This window comes from Schistocerca piceifrons, chromosome 7, assembly GCF_021461385.2.
Source record: "Schistocerca piceifrons isolate TAMUIC-IGC-003096 chromosome 7, iqSchPice1.1, whole genome shotgun sequence".
In the NCBI taxonomy this organism is placed as follows: Eukaryota; Metazoa; Arthropoda; class Insecta; order Orthoptera; family Acrididae; genus Schistocerca; species Schistocerca piceifrons.
The window spans coordinates 450565162-450591911 of NC_060144.1; the positions used below are offsets into that span (position 1 = coordinate 450565162).

At 41.7% G+C, this 26750-nt stretch overlaps 1 protein-coding gene across 1 annotated transcript in view; it reads right to left on the reverse strand.

Moving 5' to 3' along the window:
* Nucleotides 1–11304: 11304 nt before the first annotated feature.
* Nucleotides 11305–26750, reverse strand: part of LOC124805045 (single-stranded DNA-binding protein, mitochondrial) — a 38119-nt gene continuing 22673 nt past the window's right edge. Inside the window, exons 3-4 of the mRNA XM_047265466.1 lie at nt 17089–17208; nt 11305–11986 (exon numbers count right to left, since the gene is read on the reverse strand). Of these exons, the coding sequence (XP_047121422.1) occupies nt 11772–11986; nt 17089–17208 (335 nt within the window). The 3' untranslated portion in view covers nt 11305–11771. The remainder of the gene's footprint in view (nt 11987–17088; nt 17209–26750) is intronic.

Consider the following 26750-nt stretch of genomic DNA (forward strand, 5'->3'; position numbering starts at 1 on the left):
AGCTGTTCAGCATTATTCCAGCAATGCAGTGCTGCTACTACTGCTGTTCTGATAAAACAGCAGAGCACTGTCTTTCTTCTAAAGAGCTATTTTATTTTGTATTGGAAACTTCAACCTTCTTAACCCTTTACAACCCACAAAAGAAATCAATAAGCATTGCCAAGCGACAAACAGCATACTGCTATCAATAAGGGAAGTATTCACATTCTGACTGTTGCAGCATCATATTTTCACCTTGTGGCAGAAATTGCAGCTATTATTTTTTCGTCATATTCCATGAGTGCACTGATTAATGGACATACCTACAGTGTATCAGCTTCCTGCGATGTGTACAGCCCACACTGCAGCACTCTAAATGCTGCCAGTTTAATTATAACCAAGCAGTATTAATACTAATAATAAACTTATCAAGGATTATTACTTTTTATGAAGAGGCAGTAAAAAGTTTCCATTTCAGGGCGTTGCTGCAGCAACTCCGGTGTGGATTCATGAGCACAGCCATACAGCCATGGGATTAGTGTTCATGTCTTTCCATTGTGCATAAATGTTAACTTTGGTGACATTATTACCAAATGCATCCAAACAGAACCAATATGCTGTTATTCTTTCCTTGGCTGTTGAAGGACACACAGCGGTAGTTGTCCATCAGAGAATGAAGAAACTGTAGGGGTAGCACGTCCGTCGACAGTCACCACTGTGGACTAGTGCCCCACTTTCTGTGCTGCTGCTTCATGATAACACGCATCTCCATATTGAAAATGTAACACAGAAGTTATACAAGATCAATTGGGAAGCACTTGAGCACCTGCCCTATAGTCCCAATCTCTCCCCATGCGATTATCATGCATTCGGTTCCTTAAAAAGGTCCTTGAAGAGTTGACAGTTGCTGTCAGACAAGGATGTACTGCAAGCAGTTACGTACTTGTTAGAGTTTTATTTCAAGAGGGCGTCTGCTATTAACAAACAAGGTCAGCTACTACCACCCTCAAATTCTTCAATGTAAGCATTCATAACAGAAGTTTTGTTTCCTGCTCTAAAAATTGTATTTCTTGCAAAACAAACTATAGATGAGGAAAATGAAATTTATTATAGATTTTGAGCTAATTTATATTTCACACACACACACACACACACACACACACACACACACACACACACACACACACACACACACACACAAACTAAATATCTCAAAAATGACATGTCATGAAAAAAAAAAGTTCTAGGTGAAATGTCAATATTAGTACAGGAGATAACAGCTTGTGCTACAACTCGCCACATTGCAACAATGCCTCCTGTGTGGGCGGGGTCAACTTCGTATTTTCAAAAGGGAACACCTCTGCTTTATTGCATGTTGGAGTTCTATGCCATAAAAAAATACACGCATGAATACTAGTGCAACACTAGAATGGTGGTTAATTTCCAAACTGCTCTCTTTCTAAGTAGAATTTTCTCTGATGACATCACTTGAATCGCTGAGTTGGAGAAAGTGTCTTGTCCAGACAAACAAGCATATAGTGGACCTGTTCTAGGGGGAAAAACACCCCCACACAGCAAGGTATTAGACAAGGTAAAGAAAGTTCTACAATACATACCGGAATAGCAGAAATCATTTCCTTGCAGTATCTGCCAGTGGCCAGCAAAGGATGGACAAGATAAAGCTATTTTGGGTACATTATGAATAAACCCTTAGCGGGCTCACAGGTGATCATTTTGTGTTCCAAAAATGAACAGCGTAGAGACAGAAGTGATGACACTTTCTGTAGAACCTGACAATCATTTTGCAAGACAATGCTCAAGCACGTACAGTGCAAGCTGTTACTGATTTGTTTGACTGACGGGGCTGCTAAGTTCTGTACCACCTACTGCACTCCCCTGACTAAAACCTCGTGAGTTCAACTCGATTTCTTAACTGAAGGAAACACTACATGGCATTCGCTTCAGAACTGCTACAAATTTGTCGGTCAATAGAACGCGCCGCTCGAACTGTTGATCCAACTGGCATTGCTAAGAGTATCCTATGACTTCTACATTGCTGGCAATGGGTTATTCTGGTACCGCGTGCCGCGGAGTTTGAATCTGCACCAGACGTCATGGACATCGAAGACCCATAGAGGTCGCTGCACCGTAAGTTGTGGCGGCACACGCCTCCTGGCCCACTTTTAGTGTGGGGGTGCCACCAGTGGAACACGTGGTCCCAGCGGCCAATAGCGGTGCCCCCGAGAGAGTACTTAAGCGCCGGCCACTCGCACATCAAGTCAGTCTTTTCTCGCTTATGTCGGTTTGCACCTCGCTTGCGCTAGACTGCTTTCTTCCTGGTACGTGTACGAGTTTGTTTCCTTGTGACTCTGTTGTTCGGTCTTGTCATATTCGGTCTGTCCTACGTTGGTCGTGTCCGTCCTTTTCCGTTGTGTTGTTGTTCGCGGGCCTCTCCGCGGGTCCTGCCGCCCTTCGTCAGTGCTACCCCACGACAGTCCTGGTCGCAGTTACAACAGTTATACACAATACTGGTGACTACTTTGAAGGTCAGTAAAACTTCAAAACATATATCTATTTTGTACGAGCTGTAAATAAATAATTTCCACTATTAAAGTTCCAACCCTCGTATTATACCAGTAGTACCATGGGTCATTTATGACCCATGCACAGTTCAACACAATCTGATATCAGTAACACCTGTTTTTAGATGAGAACTACTTTGTGGGCGTACCTCGACACTATTCATGAGAGGTTGGAGCATATTATGACACTTTAGGCTACAAAGACCGTGAAATATACAAAAAATTTGGTGGTCAGGCGACGCCTTATACCAGCGTGACTTTCGGTTTTCTGTAGATTGGCAACATGCAGACGTATGAAGTTACACTGGGAAGGCACAGAACAATCACACCTCTGAGGCACTGGTAATGGTTCTGTGACGCGACATCATATGTCAGGCGCGTCGCCCTTACAGAAGTTTCCTGTCTGTGTACCTTTGTCTTTGGTCAAGCCGAGTTGGCTGGGGCATTCATGGTGGCAAGAATGTGAGCTTGTGGTTTATTTTTGCAAGTTCGCATCATTGAAGCTACGATGGCAAGACGACGTGGTCTTATGTGCGCCGAGATCGTCTACTATCTGGAGAGGGTTTCACCAATGCAATTGAGTGACGAATCTGTTAGCAAGACATGTGCAGAGTGGAGGGGGAGGGGGGGTTGGGTTGTTTGGGGGAAGAGACCAAACTTCGAGGTCATCGAATTAGGGAAGGACGGGGAAGGAAGTCGGCCGTGCACTTTCAAAGGAACCATCCCGGCATTTGCCTGGAGCAATTTAGGGAAATGACGGAAAACCTAAATCAGGATGGCCGGGTGTGGGATTGAACCGTCGTCCTCCCCACTGCGAATCCAGTGTGCTAATACGCAGAGGAGGATAACGATTTTGTTCCAGTGGAAACTGCTGAGTCAAATGATTCAGTAGCATCAAATGAAAAGCAAACAGAATCTGAAACACCTGGCGATGATTTACCTCTTGCAAAACGTAAGCATGAGCCATTCTACCTCAGTTTTAGAACCAATAAGCACGCAGTCCAATGTATGGCCTTCTTTGTCCTATCCTTTAAGCATTGGATTTATGGATTTTACCTGTGGATGTCCATCCTGATGTGGAGCCAAATATGTGTGCAATGTAGGATGTAGCCTGCGACAAGGACAAAGACAGTGGGGTGGAAGAGTTATTGGTGAGTTGCCAGATGAAATCGGTAAGTCACTGATGAATAAATCTATGCAGTATCACTGATCATCTGACGTAAGCACATAAAGTCTGTTTTCGTCATGGTCGGTCTTCTTCTCTCTTACTAATTACAAAGAATTTTGACAGACAATTCAATCTGCAGGGGACAACGTTGTTCTGGACAACTCGCAAGATGGTGGCAGTGTGGCAGGCATTGAAGTTGACAGAATGGTGAGATCTGGACATAGTCGCAGTACACTGGGTGCCAGTTGTGGTTCAGCAACTTATCCCGGACAAGGAAGAGGAAGTGCTGTGCGGCACCCACGCTCTGGCAAGGAAGTGAAGAGTTCTGATGGCACCAAGTGGACATGGACTGGTTAGTTGGTTCAAAAGGGGGGAAGGGACCAAACTGCTTGGTCATCGATCCCTTGTTCCTGTTAAAACAGCAATAGGTACACCACAACACCGAAAGAAAGGAAAAACCACAAGAATGACAGAAAGACAGCAAACACTACAAGGAACAAAAGAGGACAAGAAAACCACAGAGAGACATAAGAAACAGGTAGAAGAGGTTAAAACAAGAAAGCAGATTACCATAGATGGCTGACCATGAGAATAAAAAGGACTCAGCAGGACAAAGAACATGTGCTAAAACTTAGAGAGACTGATAAAATGCATGCTCAAGGATAAAATGTAAAAGTAAATCAGCTAACGAGGCGTTATCAACTAAAATTAATGGCAACAAGTCTAGTAACTGAAGATTTCGTTGCAGGGCAGCCCAAATAGGACAGCGCAACAGAATATGGGCCACTATCAACCAGGTGCCGCAGCGACACAGAGATGGGTCTTCACGGCTCAGGAGGTAGCCATGGGTGACCCAAGTGTGGCCTATACGGAGCCGGCAGCGAACCAGTCTCCTTAATGACACAGTTTGTTGTGCATACTGTTATGCCACTCCTTCTCCCAAAGATGAAAAACCTTGCAGCATAAGGAACGCAAGTCAGTTACAGGAATGCCGATCTCCATAAGCGGTTTTCGTGTAGCCCGTTTGGCCAGCCTGTCAGCAAGTTCATTGCCTGGGATGCCGATATTTCCCAGGGTCCAGACAAACACCACTGACTGACTGGACCATTCAAGGGCATAGATGGACTCCTGGATCACCGCTATCAAAGAATGGCAAGGTTACCACTGGCTGATAGCTTGTAGGCTGCTCAAGGAGTCAGTATAGAGAAGAAACGTCTCGCCAGGGCATGAGCAGATGTGCTCAAGAGCACGAGATATGGCCGCCAGCTCTGCAGTGAAAACACTGCAGCCATCTGACAAGAAGTGCTGTTCAATATGTCCTCTGTGAACATAGGCAAAGCCATCGAGCCGTCGCTGTAAACCGGTTCAGAGCCCCGGGACATGTCAAGAATCGAAAGGAAGTGACAGCAGACAGCTGCGGGGCTAACTGAGTCCTTAGGGCCATGGGAAAGGTCCAGCTTCGGCCTAGGTTTCCACCATGGAGGTGTATGTGAATGGACCTCAAGCAGAGGTGGTAAGGGGAAGGACTCCATTTCAGACTGAAGGGATCTGATGCAAGCCGCAATCTTAAGCTCTGATCTGGGCCACTGATGCGCGAGATGAACCACTGTGGTTGAGAAAAAGAGATGGCTAATTTGGATGCTCAGGAGTATCTGGTGAGCAGTTGTGCACATCTGATCTGCCATGGAGGGACTACAGCTTCCACCAGTATGCTGGTCAACGGACTCATCCCAAAAGCTCCTGTCGCTAGTCGAACTGTGCAGTGGTGCACTGGGTTGAGTAAATGCAATGCTGAGGGTGCCGCCGAACCACACACCACACTCCCACAGTCAAGGTGGGATTGAACAAGGGCTCTGTAGAGTCGCAGCAGTGTAGAGCAACCACACTCCCACAGTCAAGGTGGGATTGAACAAGGGCTCTGTAGAGTTGCAGCAGTGTAGAGCAATCTGCACCCCAGTTGGTGTTGCTCAGGCAGAGGACGACATTGAGGTGCTGGCAGCACTTCTGCTTAAGCTGACGAAGATGAGGAAGCCAAGTTAATTGAGAGTCGAAAACCAGTCCTAAGAATCAATATGTCTCCACTACCATGAATGTATCATCATTAAGGTAAAGTTCTGGTTATGGATGAATGGTACAATGCCGACAGAAGTGCACGACACGTGACTTTGCGGCTGAAAGCTGGAGGCCATGGGCTACAGCCCATGACTGCGCATTGTGGATGACGTCCTGTACGCGCCACTCAGCAACACCAGTATTGGAGGAGCAGTACGAAATGCAGAAGTCATCTGCATACAGAGAAGGTGAGACTGATGGCCCTACAGCTGCTGCTAGACTGTTAATGGACACTAAAAATAAAGAGGCACTCAATACAGAGTCCTGCAGGACTCCATTCTCCTGGATATGGGGGGGAACTATGGGAAGCACCAACTTGGACACGGAAAGTATGGAGCAACAGGAAGTTTCGGATAAAAATTTGGAATGGGTCCTGGAGATCCCAATCATATAAAGTGGCAAGGATATGATGTCGCCAGGTTGTGTCAAATGCTTTCCATAAATCAAAAAAGACGGCAACCTTGAAAAGGCTGTTCGATGGCAAACTCGAGGGACACAAGATTATCAGTGGTAGAGCGACCCTGGCAGAAACCACCCTGGCATGGAGCCAGTAAGCCCTGTGACTCCAAGAGCAACACAACCGCCGACTTACCATACACTAACAGCTTACAAAGAATGTCGGTAAGGCTGATAGCTATCCACATCAAGCAGGTTTTTACAGAGTTTCAGCACTGGAATGATAGTGCTCTCCCACCACTGCGATGGAAGGCGCCATCACACCAGATCTGGTTGAAGATAACGAGGAGATGTCACTTTTAGTCTGACGAGAGATGTTTAATCACCTGACTGTGGATGCGATCTGGTCCAGGAGCTGTATCGGGGCAACATGCAAGGGTGCTGAGGAGCTCCCACTCTGTAAATGGAGAGTCATATGGTTCACTGTGATGTTCAGTGGACAAGAGTACTTTCCCTTCCATCCACCGTTTGAGGTTGTGAAAGATGGGGGAGGGGTAATTCTTCGACACAGAGGCTTGAGCATAGTACTCAGCTAAGTGCTTGGCAATGGCATTTGCGTCAGCACGTAACATGCCATTGATGTTAATGCCAGGGATACCTGACAGAGTTTGGTACCCAAGAACACGTTTGATCTTCGTCCAGACCTGGGAAGGTGCCGTATGGCACCCAATGGTCGAGATGTACCTCTCCCAACACTTCTGTTTCCATCTTTTTATAAGCTGGTGAACACAGGCACGGAGCCATTTAAAAGCTATTAGGTGCTCCAGTGCTTATGTTGCTGTAGAGCTCACCGATGCTCTTTAATTGCCTCAGCAATTTCCGGCAACCACCAAGGTACCGACTTTCGTTGGGGGTACCCTAAGGAACAAGGGATCGCGTTTTCCGCCACAGAAACGATCGTCCTTGTGACTCACTCAACCACCACATCAATGTTACTGTGTGGGGGAGATGCAAAGGTGACAGCAGAGGTGAAACCTTCTGTCTGCCTTGTTTAAAGCCCATCTGGGTAGGTGTCCATGGGCATGACGCCAGGGGAGTGACAGGAAGATGGGAAAGTGGTCACTACCACACAAGTCATCGTGGGCTCTCCATTGAACAGATGGGAGAAGCCTTGGACTACAGAGGGATAAAACAACGGCTGAGTACGTACCATGAGCCACACTGAAATGTGTGGGGGCCCCAGTATTTAAGAGGCATAGGTCGAGTTGAGACAGTAAATTTTTAACGTATCTCCCTCGGCCAGTGAGCATTGTGCCACCCCATAAGGGGTTATGAGTGTTTAGATCTCCCGAAAGTAGGAAAGGTTTAGGGAGTTGATGAATCAGTTCAGCCAATATTCAGGGGTATTGCACCATCTGGAGGAGACATATACACTGCAGACGGTTATTTCCTGTGTCATCCTTATCCTGACAGCCACAGCTTCAAGAGGAGTTTGAAGGAGCAAAGGTTCACTACATACCAAGTTCAGGACATAGACACAAACTCCACCTGATACTCTATTATAGTCTCTATGGTTCTTGTAATAACCCCTATAGCCACAGAGGGCATGGATCCGCATTGCTGGGAACCACATTTCCTGGAGGGCAATGCAGAAAGCAGGTGTAAAGCTTAACAGTTGCCGTAGCTCAGCCGGGTGGTGGAAAAGACTGCAGCAATTCCAATGGACGATGACGTTATCGTGAGGCTGGGAAGGCATGAAACGTGCAAGGAGGCAGGTTACTCCTCAGGATCACCTGCTGCCACTGATTGAGTATTGGTATCCATTCGTACTATGGATGAGGCATAAGTAAGATCCAGGTCCTCAGTGGACGCTAAGATCTCCACCTCATCCTCATATGCACAATTGGCACAGGGTGGTGGAGTTGGGGCCGCCAGAGTGTCCTGTTTCTTTGCAGTCTTCTTCTTAGATTGCTTGCCCTCTCACTTCTCTTTAGGAGCTTGCTGGGAGGACTTCTTCGAAGCAGCTTCAGGCATGGAGGAAGATCATGACGCTCTTTGTCCAGCAGCTTTTGGCTCCTTTAGCCACCGGCGGGTGTCCGCTGTGGCATTAGTAGAGACCTTGGAAGAGAGGGCCCCTTCCGCATGAGAGGAGCCAGAGGACACTGTTGCTTCTCTGGCTGGGGAGAGGGGACTGATGTCCCTGGCATTTGGGGGAGCATTGCTCCTGAATTAGGTGCTTTGGGAGCAAAGGGATAAGATTTATCCCCTACTGCCAAGGGGGTGGATGTATTCTGGAGGCCAAGAGGGCCCACTGTTTGTGGTACAGTGTGTGGAACTACTGGCATTTGTGATGGCGATACTGAAGTAGCTGCAGCTTGTGTGGACGTCAATGTCGTTCAAATTTACGCTTAGCCTCTTGGTAAGTCAACCGGTCCAGGATCTTTTACTCCACGATTTTCCACTCCTTTTGGAGTACTGTGCAGTCTGGCGAGTAGGGGGAGTGGTGCTCTACACAGTTGATGCAAGTGGGAGGAGGCGCACATAGAGTATCTGGATGCACTCGACATTTGCAGTCTCGACACGTGGTGCTCAAGTGCAGCGGGAAGACATGTGCCCGAATTTCCAGCACTTAAAGCACTGCATAGGGGGAGGGACGTATGGTTTGATGTCACAGTGGTAAACCATCACCTTGACCTTTTCAGGCAATGAATCACCCTCAAAGGCCAAGATAAAGGCACCAGTAGCAATCTTGTTTTCTTCAGGTCCCCTGTAAACGTGCCGGATGAAATGGACACCCAGCAATTCTAAATTGGCGTGGAGCTCGTTGTAAGATTGCAAGAGGTGGTCACGATGAAAAATAATCCCCTGGACCTTGTTGAAGCTTTTATAAGGAGTGACGGAAACAGTAATATCACCCAGCTGGACACAGGTGAGTAATGCCCGGGATTGGGCTGGGGGTGCTGTCTGAATCAAGACTGCATCGTTTCTCATCTTGGACAGTGCTGTCACTTCCACAAACTTATGCTCGAGATGTTCAACAAAAAATTGAGGCTGTCGATGAGCAGCTGTAACCTTGCAAGTGCAGGTGACCATTCATACAGTACAAACCTGATAAATATAGCATAAAATACTGCTTTTTGTGTGATGCTGACAAGTGCTACATCCTAAATAGATTCTCTTACTGTGGGAAACCTAAAACTTATGATCCAAGCAAGAGTCTTGGTCACCATGTCATTATGAAGCTGGAACAGCCATTCCTCAACTGTGGTCGTAACATAATGACTGACAACTTCTTCACTTCCGTGAAACTGGCGAATGAGCTGGAACAAAAAAGAACATGTTTAGTTGACACACTTCAGAGATCACTCAAAGAGGCCCCTCCTGTGGCACGAAGTGGAGAATGTATTGTATGCAACACACTAACACACTTGTATAAGTTAGGTGACGATCTTCTCACAGTATACCAAGGGAAAAAAAAGTCCTTATTCTGAGTACAATGCATGATGAATGTCAGGTCAATGACAATATGGAGAAGAAACTTCCAGAAACTATGAAGTTTTATAATGAAATCAAGGGTGGAGTCAATGTTGTTGACCAAATGGCAAGACATTACAGTGTCCGAGGTGGCATCCACTGACTGCCTGTACATGTCTTTTACAACATTCTTGACCTTGCAATGATAAATGCTTATACAATTTTCAAGTTGTGTACCTCTAAGAAGATTTCATGGTGGGAACTTATTCTCAAGAGTAGCAGTCGAGCTTGCTGCCCCCTACAAATTACAAAGTGGAGCCAGACTTCCCTCTCAAGCACTTGGCACAAGTGCTGGCCAATATAGAAATAGAAGACGTCAAATTCAGGTTTCCGGCAAGCAACAAAAGGTGAATAAAACATCAAACATGTGCTGTGTTTCAAGTGCAACAAGTACATGTGGAAAAGCTGCGAAGCCAAAACTCTTGTCCAATGTCTGAACTATGAGCCCATCCCAGCTTAGACAATACTGTCAACTATTTGTTCCTAAATATTTCCAAACATTTACAAGTATAGACTGAAATAGTTTGTTCTTAATGTTTTTGTCCCTTGATGTCAACAAGCAACAACACTTGTTGCATTTTAGACTCCTTTAAAATACTCCATACTTACTTTCTATGTCTGTAAAAGTAAAATTTCTCTGAATAATCATATAAACTGTGTGTTTTGGGTCTGTTTCAATTTTTTTATAAAAGTAAACATTGCAAAATTCTTTTATTTGTTTTAACAAACTTCTATGTAAAACAGTGGAATTCCTTCTGTAAAATTTAAAATTAAAATAAAATTTATTCACAAAAACTTGCTTTTGATGATGTATTATTTATTATAGAGAATAAATAATAAGTTTTTTGCACGTTAGAGTCTTCTTGAATGTAATGTCAACATGGCAAAGCCCAAAATACCATCCAAAAACCAATAAAATTGTGGTTTCTTACTGTGGGTAAAAAATGACCCACATGGTACTACTAGGGGTACGGAAAAGTCTGGTACTTCTAGAATTAAAACTTATTCCTAGATATTAAAGTTTATGACGATGCTCTATATGCAACAGTCTGCTACAACGTCTGGTCAATATCCCGAACTATTACTTCCTTCTCCCACCATCTCAGTAAGCCTTTTCTTCTTAATTCTGCTTAATTATTCTAGTCAAATTTTTTGTTCTTGCTCTTGAGCACATTAACACTCAATAGTTACATTACATTTAGAGAGACTGTTTAAATGCTCAGACAATCTTCACATAACTTCATTAGGAAGAAGGGAGACGCAATTGTACATTTACGGTTGTAGATGACCTTTTCAGCTTCTGATGCAAATGGGTGAAGTGGAGACCTCTCACTTACCTACATCTCTTACCTTTTTATTACATCCAATAGCTAAAACATTTTCAGCCTTGCTGTGTGTTTTATTCACTGAAGTGCACTCCGAATTTTGCTGTAAGACAAGATCTTCATACTCGGGCAACTGGCAAATGCAAACTGGTGGTGAGGGATAGGGATATATTGAAACAATACAGTGATTTCAATTATCAACTATGTCTTTTGTCTCAGATCTTCAGAAGATTTATTTCCTGCATCAAATGGCCACTACATTTGCCACAATACATTATGTTAGTATCTGAAGTGAGTAGTAAGGTGCTGGTTCTGTTTCTTACTCTCATTTTATTGACATGAGAGATGTGAAAACAGAGGCCATCCACTAATGATCTGGCATCCTATTGCAAGAAATATATCATTGTTCTCAGTCTTAACAGTAAAGGATGTAGGTTCTCAACTGCAATATCTGTCACTAACATGCTGAGGGCAAGTCACGGGAAGAGAATTTATCACAGAAAGACACCCATTAGCTTAATTACAGCAGTCAGGGCCACCAACAATAATGCATCCCATGCACTTAGTTCTCTTGTAGGGACTGCATTTGCTCAATCCCAAATCAAATACAACACTGAACACTTGTGTTTCATTCTCACCAGGTGGACTGATTTGAGTTTATTGTTTCACACTACATTATGATGGCTCTGACGACTGAAAGAAAATAACATCATCAGCCACAACAGCTGTGGTTGTTCTTGTGTTTCCCTCTCCATCTTTCACTTCTCCATATGTTAATCGGCCAGTGATGTACACCCTTTGTCCCTTTTTGAGGTAGTTGTAGACCACTTCTCTCAATGAGGGCTTGAAAACGCAGATTCTGTGCCAATCAGTTCGTTGCACAAACTCACCTGGAACAATAAATGAAATCAAATATTCGTAATGTTACAAGAGTTGTTATGTGTCATAAAAGCATTTTTGTAGTTGGATACAAATTACAAAAAATGCTTTTAGAACAACATAAAAAAATCAATTTTTGACAATATAACATAATTGAATAGATAAAAAAAAATCTACTCATCAAGTTGTGGCAGGGGGAACACATTTATAAAAAAAGGTTCTCCTGCTTCTGCTTGGTGAATAATTTTTTTATCTATCCAATTACATTATATTGTCAAAAATTGATTTTTTTAGGCTGTTCTCAAAGCATTTTTTGTAATTTTATTTCAACAAAGGCATTAGGGAACAGTGAAAACATCAGATTCCATAGGAAGGTGTGAAAGGCACAGATATGCCTCTCTTTAAGAACCTGCTACCTTATTCATTTTAATTACTTAGGAGAGCAACAAAAACATTAAATATGAATGGTCTTTCTGGGAATTTGATCCCAACTCTTACCAAATAAAAGTACACTAAATGACAGCATGACTTTACACAGTACACGCTGTCTGCTATTGACACTGAAGTCCTAGTGTAGTGCTATTTCATCATGTGGCTGTAGTGCACCAATAATGCAGAAAAAAATATACATCATGAAGAGCTTCTTATATTTCCCTGTTACGGAAGTTATTTACTAACTCACTCCACCCATCCATATTCCTGTCAGTGTTGCATTTGGTAACTCTCAGGCAGACTATTAGACAGAATAGTGGCAAGAGAAAATTTAGTACATGTTGTAATGGCAGCAGCACATTTACATGCACAGTGCTTGTCTCATTACTAGGGAGCATCCTGCTGAGGATTATTCAATGACAAGCACCCAAACTCCAGGCAGTACTTCATGGTGACAAGAAAAAAGTACATGTCAAAACAGTCAAACGAGGGGCTGAAGAATATTCATTAGAAATCATAAAAGGTTACTAACATACATCTGTAGCACATAACTACATTCTATTCCACTAAGTTCAAACTAATGGTAGACCTCCACACCAATGACATGTACAAGTCATTGACAATAAAGTTCTGCTGTTTTGTTATTCACATCAGTAAAAGTGCTACTACCTGCTCTCTCACAGTAAATCTGTCTGCTACACAATCACATGTAATTTAATTATGGAAGCAAGCCACGTAACTGTAAAGACAATGTACATGTTATGTCTCTCATATTAAGAGAACATCCTACTGGAATAGTTGTCGATACGGAAAAAGATTATTTGCAGTAAGAGAAAATTTGATAAACAGTTGTACAAATACTGAAAATTATTTTCCGTACAGACGCCATTCAAAATGTTCTATTATTATGTAATCATAGCTTGATACAATAAGGACTTGACCAAGTAAGTGCTATTCTTAATCCTTCTGAGAATCTCTGTCAACATTCTTGAAAACCCTTAGATAAGACTTAGCTAGTGACAAAATAATCTATTTAGTGCATTTTGCTAATCCTCTAAGATTCATTTGTACACAGATTTTTGAAAATATTTTGATCCACGAAGCAACAGTAAAAGCACAAACTTCACTGAATATACAGTGGTGTTGCCACATTCAAGTAACGATTGGAAAACCATCTTATTAGGTAGCATCATATTCATCAACAAAATGTGGAAAAATATGTTTGGTTTCTGGAATCAGATTCCTGGCAAATTACAAATGATGGCTGAATAAAGCAACACATCTAAAATTTGGTCCAGATTGTTAAGCTAATAATAATAATAATAATAATAATAATAATAGATGCTAATGCATAAGTGTGGTGCAACTACCATTATATGTATGTATTCAGCTATTCTTCCCCATAAGTAGGTGAGGATGAGTAATTTGTGTGCAGCAGTAACAGATCAATACTGGTGAGCATTATTAATTTTTTTTAATAAGTTTCTCTTTAATGCCCTTAGAAATTCATGATGTATAAAGTAACTACACCTGGAGAGCATAGTGCCAGCAATGGCCAACTGAGCACCAGCAAATACATGGCAGATCAGTGCCTGTTGCTAGAGCATAGCAAACCTTCCAAGAATTGTCATGCTGAGAGCCTAGGCAAAATTTGCCAATACCAGTGCTTTCTTATTATTTAGTGAACACTGTTACAGTCCAGAAAGTGACGTTAAGACTGTCACAGTGGCCATTTAGAACTGATCTCAGCAGATGTTTATACTCTGGTATATGAACAAAGTTTGTGTAAGTGTATCACTGCCACCTTTTTTTCCATTTTTAACTGTGGCAGTGAATGGACTGGAAGCACTTTTTGTTGGCGAAGAAAATAGTTTATGTTTGGTGTGCACAGAATTGATAAAAAATTTTGCATAATTGTGGGAACATATTAACCAGAGCCAGTGCTAGAAGTAGGACTTTTTTGTGTAGCCAAAATGTAATATGGAGTGCAGTAGCAAAGCAGTCCTCGAGATATTTGTTTTATTTCTGTTTGGAATTTCAACACAGCTAGTTCTTACAGCATGATCATACAGAATTGATCACAAATGAGCAGGAACACCAAGTAAAACATATTGGGTTGTACAACTTTGCCTAACACGAATTAAAAAGAAGCTGTTTATTGTCTTCAAAAGGAAGGATTACAACATCCTGTACTAAAACAGTTCACCACCATAGTTAAGGGATGAGCATACATGGCTGTCATATGGATGACCCAGGTTCGATTCCTCGAAATGACAACGATTTTTCGTTGGTGGGCGGACTGGTACAGGGTGCACTCAGCCTTCCAAAGCCAACTGAGAAGCTACTTGGGCAAACAGCAGTGGCTCCATGGTCTGAGAAGGATCAAAACGTCCGTGAGAGCAGTGTGCTGACCAAATGCTCCTCCTCACCACATTCGCATGATACCGCATGACAGAGGATGACATGGTGACCGGTAGACATTCCTTGAGCCTTCACAGCTTGGTAAGGTGCTTTTACTAAAATAGATCCCTTTAACTTTGTAGCTGTTAAAGTCACTGTTATTGGTAACTAACACCTAAACTAATAAACACAGGAAGCTGTCAAAGTAAGCAGTGACTTCTTTTAATTCTCACAGTTGCTAAATCACAACACTGTATTTAAAGTCAATGTTAGTATTTGAGAAAAAGACATGTTCAGCCGAAATAATACTAGTGAGTGGAGCTTATAGGTGCTCGACGCTGGAGTTACCAGCGCTTTTACACATATTAAACAAAACAAATGTGGATAAAATGATTAAAATTGTTGTCACACAGTGAGAAAGAAACCTATAAAATGACACTCATTCACTCACTCCCACCTGCTTGCACTGACCTACACAAACACTATCTCACAGGCCTTAATACAACAGAGAATGGTGAAAGGTGCTAAACATGAGATTACAACAGAAATAAAACTACAGAACAGCTAAAACAAAGGCACAGGGGAACTGTGACTGGCTAACCACTTACAAAAAAAAGCAAATGTGAGACAGTCACACTTTTAACACATTAAGAAAATCACACGACCTTAGAACTCTAACCACATTCCTTTCAATGTCACTTAAAATAGAGGGCAGAGCTGTCGGCAAATCTGGTCTGAAAATAAAACACAGTCTATTAAAATGTGACACACATTATTTGTACACAACAAGCACCACTAGATGCAGCCACTGGTCTTCCACTGATGTAAGACTCTGTACGTCAACAATGAGTACATCATCCAGGGGAATAGCACACTAACAATTGAGGGTTGCTACACACCTTCTTGGATGCTATATCTAACCTTTCATTGCCTGGTACCCAGCACAAAGACATCTCCTTCCCTAGTCACTGTAGTTGAAGGAGGGCATCCTGGATATTGTGGAATACTGTATCTGCTTGGTTGTGTTGTAAGTGAAGGGCACTCAGAGAATTGGAATAATAAAGGACTTTAGCACATAAGCATGCCCAGTCTGCTACAGTTCCTGCAAGATCACATTCAGTTCTGCATTGAAGACAACAAAGTCTTGAGGCAATCAAACCTTGAGGACACAATGAGCAAAAACAACAAAGCAACCACTGGAATCCCCGTTTTGCCCAAGCCATAAAGACAACTGAACAGTTGTGGTGTTCAGTTAAAATGGAAGAAAATAAAGCAATAAAAACATATGCAAGAGTGCAATCTCTCCTGTACTGCACTAAATCTAAAATTACCAATCATGGTGGCAGGTGGTTAAAACACTGGATTTGAGGTCATATGTTTTCCACACCAAGTGAATCCAGCACATGCTGCATGCAGATACCAAATGGCACTGCTGCTCATGGACAATTGGAGAAAGGTGTTCAAGAGGTGGATGAGCAACAGTATGCTGGTCAGGTGAATTTGGAGCTGCGAGGAACTTACACACCTGATGCACCATGAGGAGCTTCTGCTGGAAGGTGAGTGGCAGTTCCCAAGCCTCAGCACAGGGACTGGGTACGGGGCCGGTCCTACAGGTGCCTGTGGCCAGCCTAATCCCCTCCTGGTGGATAGCATCAATAACCTTCAGGTAAAAAGGTCTCACTGACCTGTACACTGTATATCCATAGTCTAGCTGTGAATGCACAAAAGCCCTATAAACTACAGCAGGTGCATCTTCTCTACTCCCCACGACCTGTAGCTAAGGCACTTTACGATACTCAATGCCTTCTGGGTTTCAGGTCTCTCAGATGTGTTAACCACGACAGTGTGGAGTAAAAAATGAGGCCCAGAAATCTTACAGTGTTTTTAAAATGCAGAATGAATCCAGCATATGCAAGTCATGTAAATTACAGATACGACGAGAACAATCAAAATGCGCACACGCAGCTATTGCTACAAATGCTAACAGTAATAAAATCAATGTAGCTTTTTACAAACTGCACTTCAGAAACTTTCAACATCCTTTAATAGCAATATAACCAGCACACTTCTTATTGTCTAACATTTTGAATGTTACAATTCCTGGGTAAGAATATCAAGCACACACAATTAGGAGCAGCTGAAAATTTTAACCATAACTTAAATAGACGAACTTACCCCAATCAATGAAACAAATCAAGTTATCAGATTATCCATTGTAATAATTTTATATCGCTTGCAATTTCACCTTAGTCATATATTTATGATTCATTGCATTACTCACCCGATTCATATTTGTAGTTAGTGTGTGTAGCAAGTGAAAATATGACAACTGGATGTTCTTCAGTACCCCTCCTTTGTGGCTCAGCTCCAACACGGCCTAGGAGTTTGACTTCATTTATTGCTGAAAAAGCAAAGATATGATATAGTATTTCTAGTGCCCTGAATTCATCTGAGCTACATACAAGGCATATGGCTCCTAACTCTAAAAATTGATGTAGTTTTAGTAGTTTGCAATATGCTAGATATACATGGCCAGTCACATTAATGTGACCAATGCCTATGTTTGACATCAAAGTGCAATAACCATTCACAGATGGCAGGTGGCAGCACTAGCAGTAAAGAGTATATAAAGCATGTTGGGAGGCGAAGAAAATAGTGCAGTCATTGTTATAACATGGAAATGGAACAATTTTGGGCCAGGAGTGGAAGCATTTCCAAAACTGCTATGTTTGTAAACTACTCATGTGCTTGGTATACTGTGGTTCAAGTATACCATGCATGGCAAAATGGCACTATCAAAAATCGGCGCTGAAACAACTGTGGTGCTGTAATAGAACATTATGACTATTAATCCACAGTCTCCCAAGATATGAGATTATGTAGAAATTATATTCTCTGTGTAACATTGGTGTTGTGTTTCTGTTTTTAAAAACAACTGTCAGGTCTAGCTCACTTCTTCCTGTACCATTTACTTTTTGGTGCCTTTTCTGTCTGCATGGAAAAGTAGAAGGTGATTTTGTTCTACAACTTACATTAATTGCATTTGATTCAAAGCTGTATTACCTAATGAATTTTGTCTTTACTAAAACAATGACACTATTCATCAGCTGCCATTGCTGCTGCCTTAAATGCAAATTGCACAATCAATAAAAGAACTTGCGTTTAATCAAAATTTGTTTCACAAAGTCCGATCCTTTTAAAAGGAGCATGAAATACTTATGTTTCCTTCCACACACACACACTTCATTAGTAATGGACCATCTATCACTGATTGTGTCAATTTTACTGCCACTCCCGTCTCTAAGATAATTCCACTCTCTCTTCTTGTTAATCACATCATCCCACCTAAACTTAATTATTCACCAAAGAGGAGGAGGAATAATAGTACAACACAGGCCAAAGATGACAGGTGTGAGTGACAGCTGCAGAGATGTGCATGGGCAAACAGACACGCAATTGTTGAGCAACTGACTGCACAGATTAACCTAGGGACTACCAACAGTGTCTCTCAATGACCGTTCAGCAAACATTGCTCTGTATGGGCTTCCACAGTGGGTGCCTGGCTCATGCACCCCTGCTGACTTCAGCAGTGAAGGCTGAAATCTGCAATGCCAACATTGCAACTGGACATCCACTGAGTGGCGACAAGCAACCTTCTTCAATGACTCACGTTTTATGCTCTATTGGACAGATGGCGATTGGACTGTACAACGTGAAATGTCTGAAAGCAAACACCACACAACTATCATTGGAGGAGTCCAGTCCAGAAGAGGGAGTGATATAGTCTGAAGAATGTTTTTTTGAAATTCCCTGGGTGATCTCCTCTTTCTGGAAGGCAGAATGAATAAACTCAAGTACCCATCTATCCTTGTGGATCATGTCCACCCCAAACATTGTTTACTTTTCTTCGGCACAATGGCATCTACCAGCAGGACAATGCAACATGAAGCACAGCTCACAGTGGACGCTTGTGGCTCATCGGGTACCAGGATGAGTATACAATATACCCCAGACCATCATACTCCCCAGATTTAAGCCCAACCGAGAATCTGTGGGACTACCTCAATGAGGCTGTTCGTGCCATGGATCCCCAACCGAGAAACCTAGCACAGGTGGCCACGGCACTGAAGTCAACATGATTCCACATCCCTGTTGGTATCTTCCAGAACTTCATATACCCTATTCCTGCATGTCTCACACTGCAAAATGTGGTTATTCAGACTTTTGACAAGTGGTTACATTGATGTTAGTGAACAATGTAGATCTGATTGCCATACTTTTGACTTTAAGGCAAGACCACATGCCTTACCTTGGACACACGAAGGATCACGTGTTTCCATTCTACACAGCTTTTACACAATTACAGTTACGATGTTGCAGCTTTCTCTCCCACAGTCACGTGATACCTTATGTGTGATTAATTTCCCCCACCCTTGTCAGGCATCTTACCAAGCTTTGAGAAAATATTTCCAAGTAAAAACATTATCTTATTTCTACAATTTAGCAAATGTCCCTCAATAACCCTTAGCCATTTTGAGCTTAAGAATTTCATAATCTTAAGACTTCTTACAATACAAGGAGATTGTGTTCCAGCTCTCTGCCCCTCTCCATTTACATGTTCACAATACTTTAAATTAGCACTGTAACTATGTGATGACAGTTCACATTAAAGGGAGTACCAAGCTTTTTCTGTGTGTCCCCTCAAGATTCAATTTATGAATGAATTCATCATATCTGATGCACCATCACATATTATTTTAATTATGGAACACCCAAGACATGAGGAGCCACGGGAATTCATGTAGCGGCTCAATATCAATGCCCACAGAGAAGTAAGTTAATAATATCCTGGGCCCCTTTTCTTCAACAAAAGTTGGGAAGAGGTGTTAGTCTGCGAGGGAACTGTAGTAAAAACTAGTATTAATTCCGTGAAGGAGGAGGGATGGAGGAAACTAAGCATTTCTTACAAAATAAAACTGAAAATGATTAAAAATGTGTTTATTAATTACCAAACATACTAATGCTATCACTTCAGAGTAAGTGCCAACTAGGGATAATGTACTGAACTGCCAAGAGTATAGTTCTTATGAGAATTCTGTACATTTTTTTGCTCTCAGGTAGGTTAGTAGTTTATGACACTGGCTGTAATAAGATCATGAATACGAAGTGCAATGCTAGAGAACCCATAGTCATCTGGCACTTTCAGTTACACACAGTGAAGAGAAAAAATTCTGGGTGTACTTGTTGCTAGTTAATACCCATTATACATTTTGACTTTCTTCAAACTGATGCAGGATTCATACATCTGACTGTGGGGTAATGCGGAACACAAGTTTGGTTTGTGAAGACTATTTTGTGTGCATGTGCGGGGGAGGGTGTGGGAGGGGAGGCTGTGAGTGAGGGCAGGTTATCCTCCCTGGGTACATCCTTGCCTGAAGGGGTACACTGTGACTCAACTGTCTCATCATGCACAGTGTCCACAACGTACAGGCAGACAGTAATGCAGTAACATGGGAGTGAATTGTTGGAGCTAAGAAACAATGAATTGCTGATGAGGAAATCAGTGGCTTGGTTGTTCTGTTCCCCAAAATGTGTGTGAGATACCCACATAAACATCCCCAATTAAACTGTTGAAGGCCGCTGTTGTTCCAAGTACTGCCACGGCTTCCCCAAGATGGGAGAAGACACCTATCAAATATTGTATGAAGGCGTAGCCTATAGCAAAACTGTTTCCAGCAGTATCACCTATCGAGAATCCTTGAAGTCAAAAAAGGAGGAGAAATAAGCTGTTGACCATTCTAGAAAATGACGCTGCCATTGGTGACACAGCATTAATCTGTTTGGTCTTTTGGTGCATTTTAGACAAGGATCAAAGCAGTCTTGGACCACATTTAATTTAATTATTTATTTATGAATCATCTTACAATGATACAGGATTTGTCATTGTAATACAATGAAAATAAATAGCTCAAACATACTAATATGGCAGTAAAGTGCTATGACATCCAGATTTAATAAAATGATAAGTATTATTCATCAGTTGACTTTGAGGATGGAGGGGGGGGGGAGGGGGGAGGGCAGGTGGAGGCAATTGAAACAGCATTACAATGTAAGATTACGGTATAGAGCCAAATTCTGCACCTCTGATAGTGGAAAATTCAGAGTTCATATGATGATAGGAGCATTAAACACTTGAGGGTTAGTTGAACTGAAGTCGTGACGGCCCCTCTACATAGCAGATCATCTGTGGAGGGAAGCTGCATCATTGTTGCCTTGATACTGCCTATGAAATACCAGTGAGTGCGCATGTTATTTCATTAAATGGTGTTGTGAGACTCCAGCATTAATATTACAGATACCAATGATTTAGAGCTTCTGCCATAAATAATCTTAATTGGGTTCCACATTTTCAGGAAACAGTTGGGCAGCTCCTCCACAGATGGTCTGCACTTTTTTGAGCTGATGCAGTGCTACTGCGCTTTTGTATAGATGTCACTTCAAAATAATCACTAGAGTGTTAGTAGCTACTGAGTTTCGATGGGACATCAAAGAATAATGAGTAGCCAACAGTGAAGACACTAGACAGGCAATAAAGAAAGATCAACTGTGAACTTTCAGCATTCCCTCCAAAGTATTTGAGGAAATTACAAAAATAAACCTAAATCACCACTGTCAGATGGAAATTTAAACCACACTCCTCTAAAGTGTGGGTCCAGTGTCTTAGCCACTGTGTCTCTCGCTTCACCTGGTACATAAGTCTCAGTGGTATGGTAAGGACAACCAACATATTACAGATGCTGTTTTTGTATTCAAACACAGCTCAACTTGATGGATGCTGTTTTTGTATTCAAACAGCTCAACTTTATGGATGCTGTTTTTGTATTCAAACAGCTCAACTTTATGGATGCTGTTTTTGTATTCAAACAGCTCAACTTTATGGATGCTGTTTTTGTATTCAAACAGCTCAACTTGATGGATGCTGTTTTTGTATTCAAACAGCTCAACTTGATGGCAGTTTACTGGTTGGTTGATTTGGGCAGAGGGGCCAAACGGCGAGGTCATCAAACCCAGCAGATTAGGGAAGGAAGTCTGTCGTGCCGTTTCAATGAAACCATCCCAACATTTGCTTGAAGCAATTTTGGGAAATCGCAGAAAACCTAAATCAGGATGGCCAGATTTTCATCCACTTCCTATCCAACAGTATCAACAAGGAGAAGAGTAGTGAAAAATATTAATCACGTAGAACCGTTATATGAGACTACCTTGGTGCTTAACATGTGCTGCTCTAAAATGCACATACTACCTGGCGAAGCAAACTGAAGACCCATCAGGCTGGCAGTACCATTGTGTTTACACCTGAGAAACTGGTTAAATAGGCAGTAATAGCATACACATCAGTATTGCTACAAATTGGGCACTGCCACACACTACACATCTACACGCTATGTCACGTCCCACATAGCACAAAGATTCAATGTAGATCAGAACTTAGGTTTGACAACACTCCTAGGACATTATCAATTTTCCAGCATTTATTCACTGTTGTTATATGCATGAATCCAATTTTAATCTAAATAGGCCGCTAGCTGCTTCAATTCTGGCACTTTTTTTTATGAAACAATATCACCTCGTTTATTTTTATTATTCTCCTTTTAGAAATCTCTGCTTGATAAAACATTTATGTATATCATCAACAGAATATGTACTGCATTAACTTCACTGTTTCTTCTCTGGGATAGACACTGCATTTCCACTCATCTCAGTATCATGACTGTTCTGCTGCAATTTGCACAGTGCAGACTTACTCAGTTTTAATATTCTGGTTACACATTCCATCAGCTTTTCCTATACAATTGTAATTTCTTTCTTCTCCTCACTATCAATACACTTAACGATGTTAACAGCAAGCACACACTGCTCCCAAAGACACTTTCCAAGCTTCCCCATGGCAGCAATGCACACCACTCTGGACTGGAATTTGGCTCACTTAGTCATGTGCTCAAGTCATTTCTACTACCTGCAGACCTATGGTTTGGTTTTTTGGGTAATACATTCTGCAATTGATGTGACCCACCAACTCAGTCATTTGGGCAGACTGCTAATGCGCTTCAAAGCATAGTAAGCAAGTTCTGAAGTCCAAAAAAATGACAAAAGGTCGGGTAGATTATTAATATATCCTTTGATTTGTTCATATGTCACTAAGTTCATTTAGTAGTTGGAAAAAGCTTCATATACTCCCCTTGGATGAGGCACCTAATACACAAGAACCTCAAGAAATTGTAGAAAATACACACAAGCGAGGATGGGTATATATGATTTACAAATACGGCTATCCCACAGTTACTCCTATTATCTCTGATGCCATCCTTTCAATGATGATTTACATGGGCCAACCACATGGTGTGGTACCACCCCATCTCCTTTGACCCATGATATAACTGTGTTACGTTGTGCGACATTATTGGCATCTTTGAAATGGATTGTTTTTGCAGAGAGCATGTTGGAGTAAGTGTTGGTGCACTCTAGCATGAAATGTTTATGTTTCTAAATTGTTTGTGAGTGATGTTAATGTGGCGTTATACTTAGTGCTGTGTGGTACTCGGTGTTTTGGGAATTTGTATTTTTTAGCTTGTCAATGACTTCTTTCAATGTTGTTAGTTATTGGTCAACGTGCTTCCCCCCCCCCCCTTCTTCTTCTTCTTCTTCTTCTTCTTCTTCAGTTTTGGAATTGTTGGTTTATTGTATTGTTAATGGTTAGAAATTTAATTTTGTTTGTATGTTGTTTTATGCTAGGTGTGGATCCTAAAACTAAAATTATTAGTTGTTCATTAGTTGCTGCTATGGGTGAGGACATCGCTGCTAGGATTAAATTTTTCTAGTTATATGGCCTCTTGGCAGCGTCTGTGAGGTGTCAGCAGTCCAAGGAATTTGTGAAATTAACCAAAGTCACTGTTTCTTAAACCAGGGACGAGTACACGTAGAGTACGGGATTCGCAGTATTTGGAGGGTATTAGGAAGGGTTTCTGGTTTGAGATCTCTATTATGGTTGTAAAAGACACTGTTTGGCTAACTTTTTATTGGTGTTATCATTTGTCAATTCAGTTTTGTTTCCCTGACATGTCTAGTTTAGATTGGTTTTCTTTTTGTCATGAGGTTTAGTGGGTTTCTGGGGCGTGCAGGGGTAGTTGTTGAAATTGACGAGTCTGCATTTGGGAAGTATGGAAGAGGCAGTGGTGCTTTGGATACCTGGGTGTGGGGGCTGTTGTTCCAGGTGCTGAGTTTTGATGTGGCTTTTTAAAGATTATGCAACAGGGGCTTACACCCATACTACAGAGGATGTATTGAGAGGCTGTGAAGTTTTTACAGGGAGAACAAAAGGGTGCTCTTCTACCCTACAGTCTCATCTTGATGGGTATTTTTAGAGGAAGAGTTGGCCTGACATTTATTGTCTCGTCCAAAGGTTGTTAGTTACATTTGTGGGCGGGGGAGAATTGTCTAACATCTTTCAGAGTATTGCGTTAGGGAAGGGTGCAGGAAATTAGGCTTGTGTTAGTGCGTTTTGTTTGTGTTGGATTTTATTTACTTTCCAAAGTTGTGAATGATATTCATATTTTTTTGTATAGGTATTGTGTTGGGGAAGGGAATTAGCTGGTTATTTTAGATTTTTAAGTGTATACACGTGTACATGCGTGTGCGCGTGTTTTTCTTTTACTTTTTGAATCAACCTATACAATCTGTCAGCTGACTTTGGCGATAAGAAAATTGTTATGGTTTTTTGTTCGATTGTACGAAATGTAATGTGTTTGTTAACATACATAATTTTCTTTGAGGTGTGCATATCTAAATTGATGTTGAAGCAGGTTTTTCATGATTTTATAGTTTGGCTTGGTAGCTGAAATTCATATTTAATAGTTTATAGTGTTGAGAATCATGAAGCATGTTGTGGTTATTTTCGTCTTGTTATGTTTCAAGAATAGTCAGTTCTGCTAGTTGTGGTTTCTTGGTATTGTGTGCTTTGTTTCGAGCTGTTTAGTTCAAGTGAAAGTACTGGTACTGGGTTTTTGGAGTTATGTGTGGATTTGTGGTTTCGTGGACTCTGAGCTATATATATTATAGAGGGAAACATTCCACGTGGGAAAAATATATCTAAAAACAAAGATGCTGTAACTTACCAAACGAAAGCGTTGGTATGTTGATAGGAGATGATAAAAAACACACACACACAAATTTCAAGCTCTCGCAACCCACAGTTGCTTCATCAGGAAAAAGGGAAGGAGAGGGAAAGACAAAAGGATGTGGGTTTTAAGGGAGAGGGTAAGGAGTCATCCCAATCCTGGGAGCGGAAAGACTTACCTTAGGGGGAAAAGGGACAGGTATACACTTGTGCGCGCGCGCCCGCCCACACACACACACACACACACACACACACACACACACACACACACACACACACACACACACATCCATCGCACATTTCTCAGGTTTTTTGTTAATTACAGTTTAGTCTATTGCTGAGGTCTTTTTTCGTAGATTTCTGCATTAGTATTTGTCTTGTTATTTCTTTATTATTAGGATTGTCATATTTTTAGTTTGTCCCCAAAACAAAGCCCCCTAATGCCTCTACTTATCCTATTAGTTTCACATTATCTCTACAATTAAATAGTTGTCATATTTTTCATGTGTCTTCTTGCATGTAATGTGTGATGTCACTGTCTACACTCTACACTTTAAACAGTGGTATCCAAAACCCAACAATCAAAAACACATTGAACAGTAGTGGTTGGGTTGGGTTGTTTGGGGATGGAGACCAGACAGCGAGGTCATAGGTCTCATCAGATTAGGGAAGGATGGGGAAGGATGTCGGCCGTGCCCTTTCAAAGGAACCATCCCGGCATTTGTCTGGAGCGATTTAGGGAAATCAAGGAAAGCCTAAATCAGGATGGCCGGACGCGGGATTGAAACAGTAGTGGTAAAGTGACCTCACAGAAAATGGTATTGCCCCACAGCCAACTACATAGCTTCCAGACAGACAGAAAATCAATAAACATAACTTCTTACACAAGAACTCAACAGGAAGGAACTTGAAACTAAAAGAACACTGACACAAGGATGAAAACATGTGCAAAGTGAAACACGGACAAAGTTTTGGGAAGATAAAAAGAAAAAGAAAGCCAGGTTCCATGTGCTTCTTAGAGGGCAAAATGCATATATAGCGGAATCTGCCATGTTGATAACATCATGGGTCAAAACTGACGTGTGGTACTGTAGTCTTTGGTAGGGTGGTCATTGGGATTCAAATGCATACACTAGACTCTTGCTAATCTGGCCAATCCTGGTACATATGGGTGCTGGATTAGCAGAAGTGCTGGATTATTGAGAGTCTGAAATCTATTTTATTCATTTATTTTGAAAACATAGGGGATATAGTACTGTACCTTATTAAACCGAAGGATACCATTTTAAAACAGAGGATATACTTTATTACATACAAAAATACATTAATTTCCAAAGAAAACTTAGTCCTTGACTGTATACTGTACATAATTATACAGTTGTATTACTCACTATGAAACATGTCCCTAATTTTTAACTGTCACAATGATGATACGCGATGGTGGCATGCTCTATCATGCAACTGCTTTACAACCATTACAAAGGTACTGCATGTATCTGGTTGTCGCATAATGTATTCCAGGAGGAACTCGGTAGCTTCAGCACCAGCAGTGTGAGAAATCTGCTTGCTCTCTCCTCCTGTGTCCTCTTCTCCATCACTTTCATCATTACTTTCTTGCACACTTTTGATTATTTCTTTATCTGTCAAAGTTTGGTCCGTGTTACAGTTTTCCTCATTCAGCCACTTAGTATCATATCATCATCAATTTCTTCTCCTCCTGGAAGGTTGTGGAACATTTCAGTGTACAAAGTAATTGATAATTCTGAACT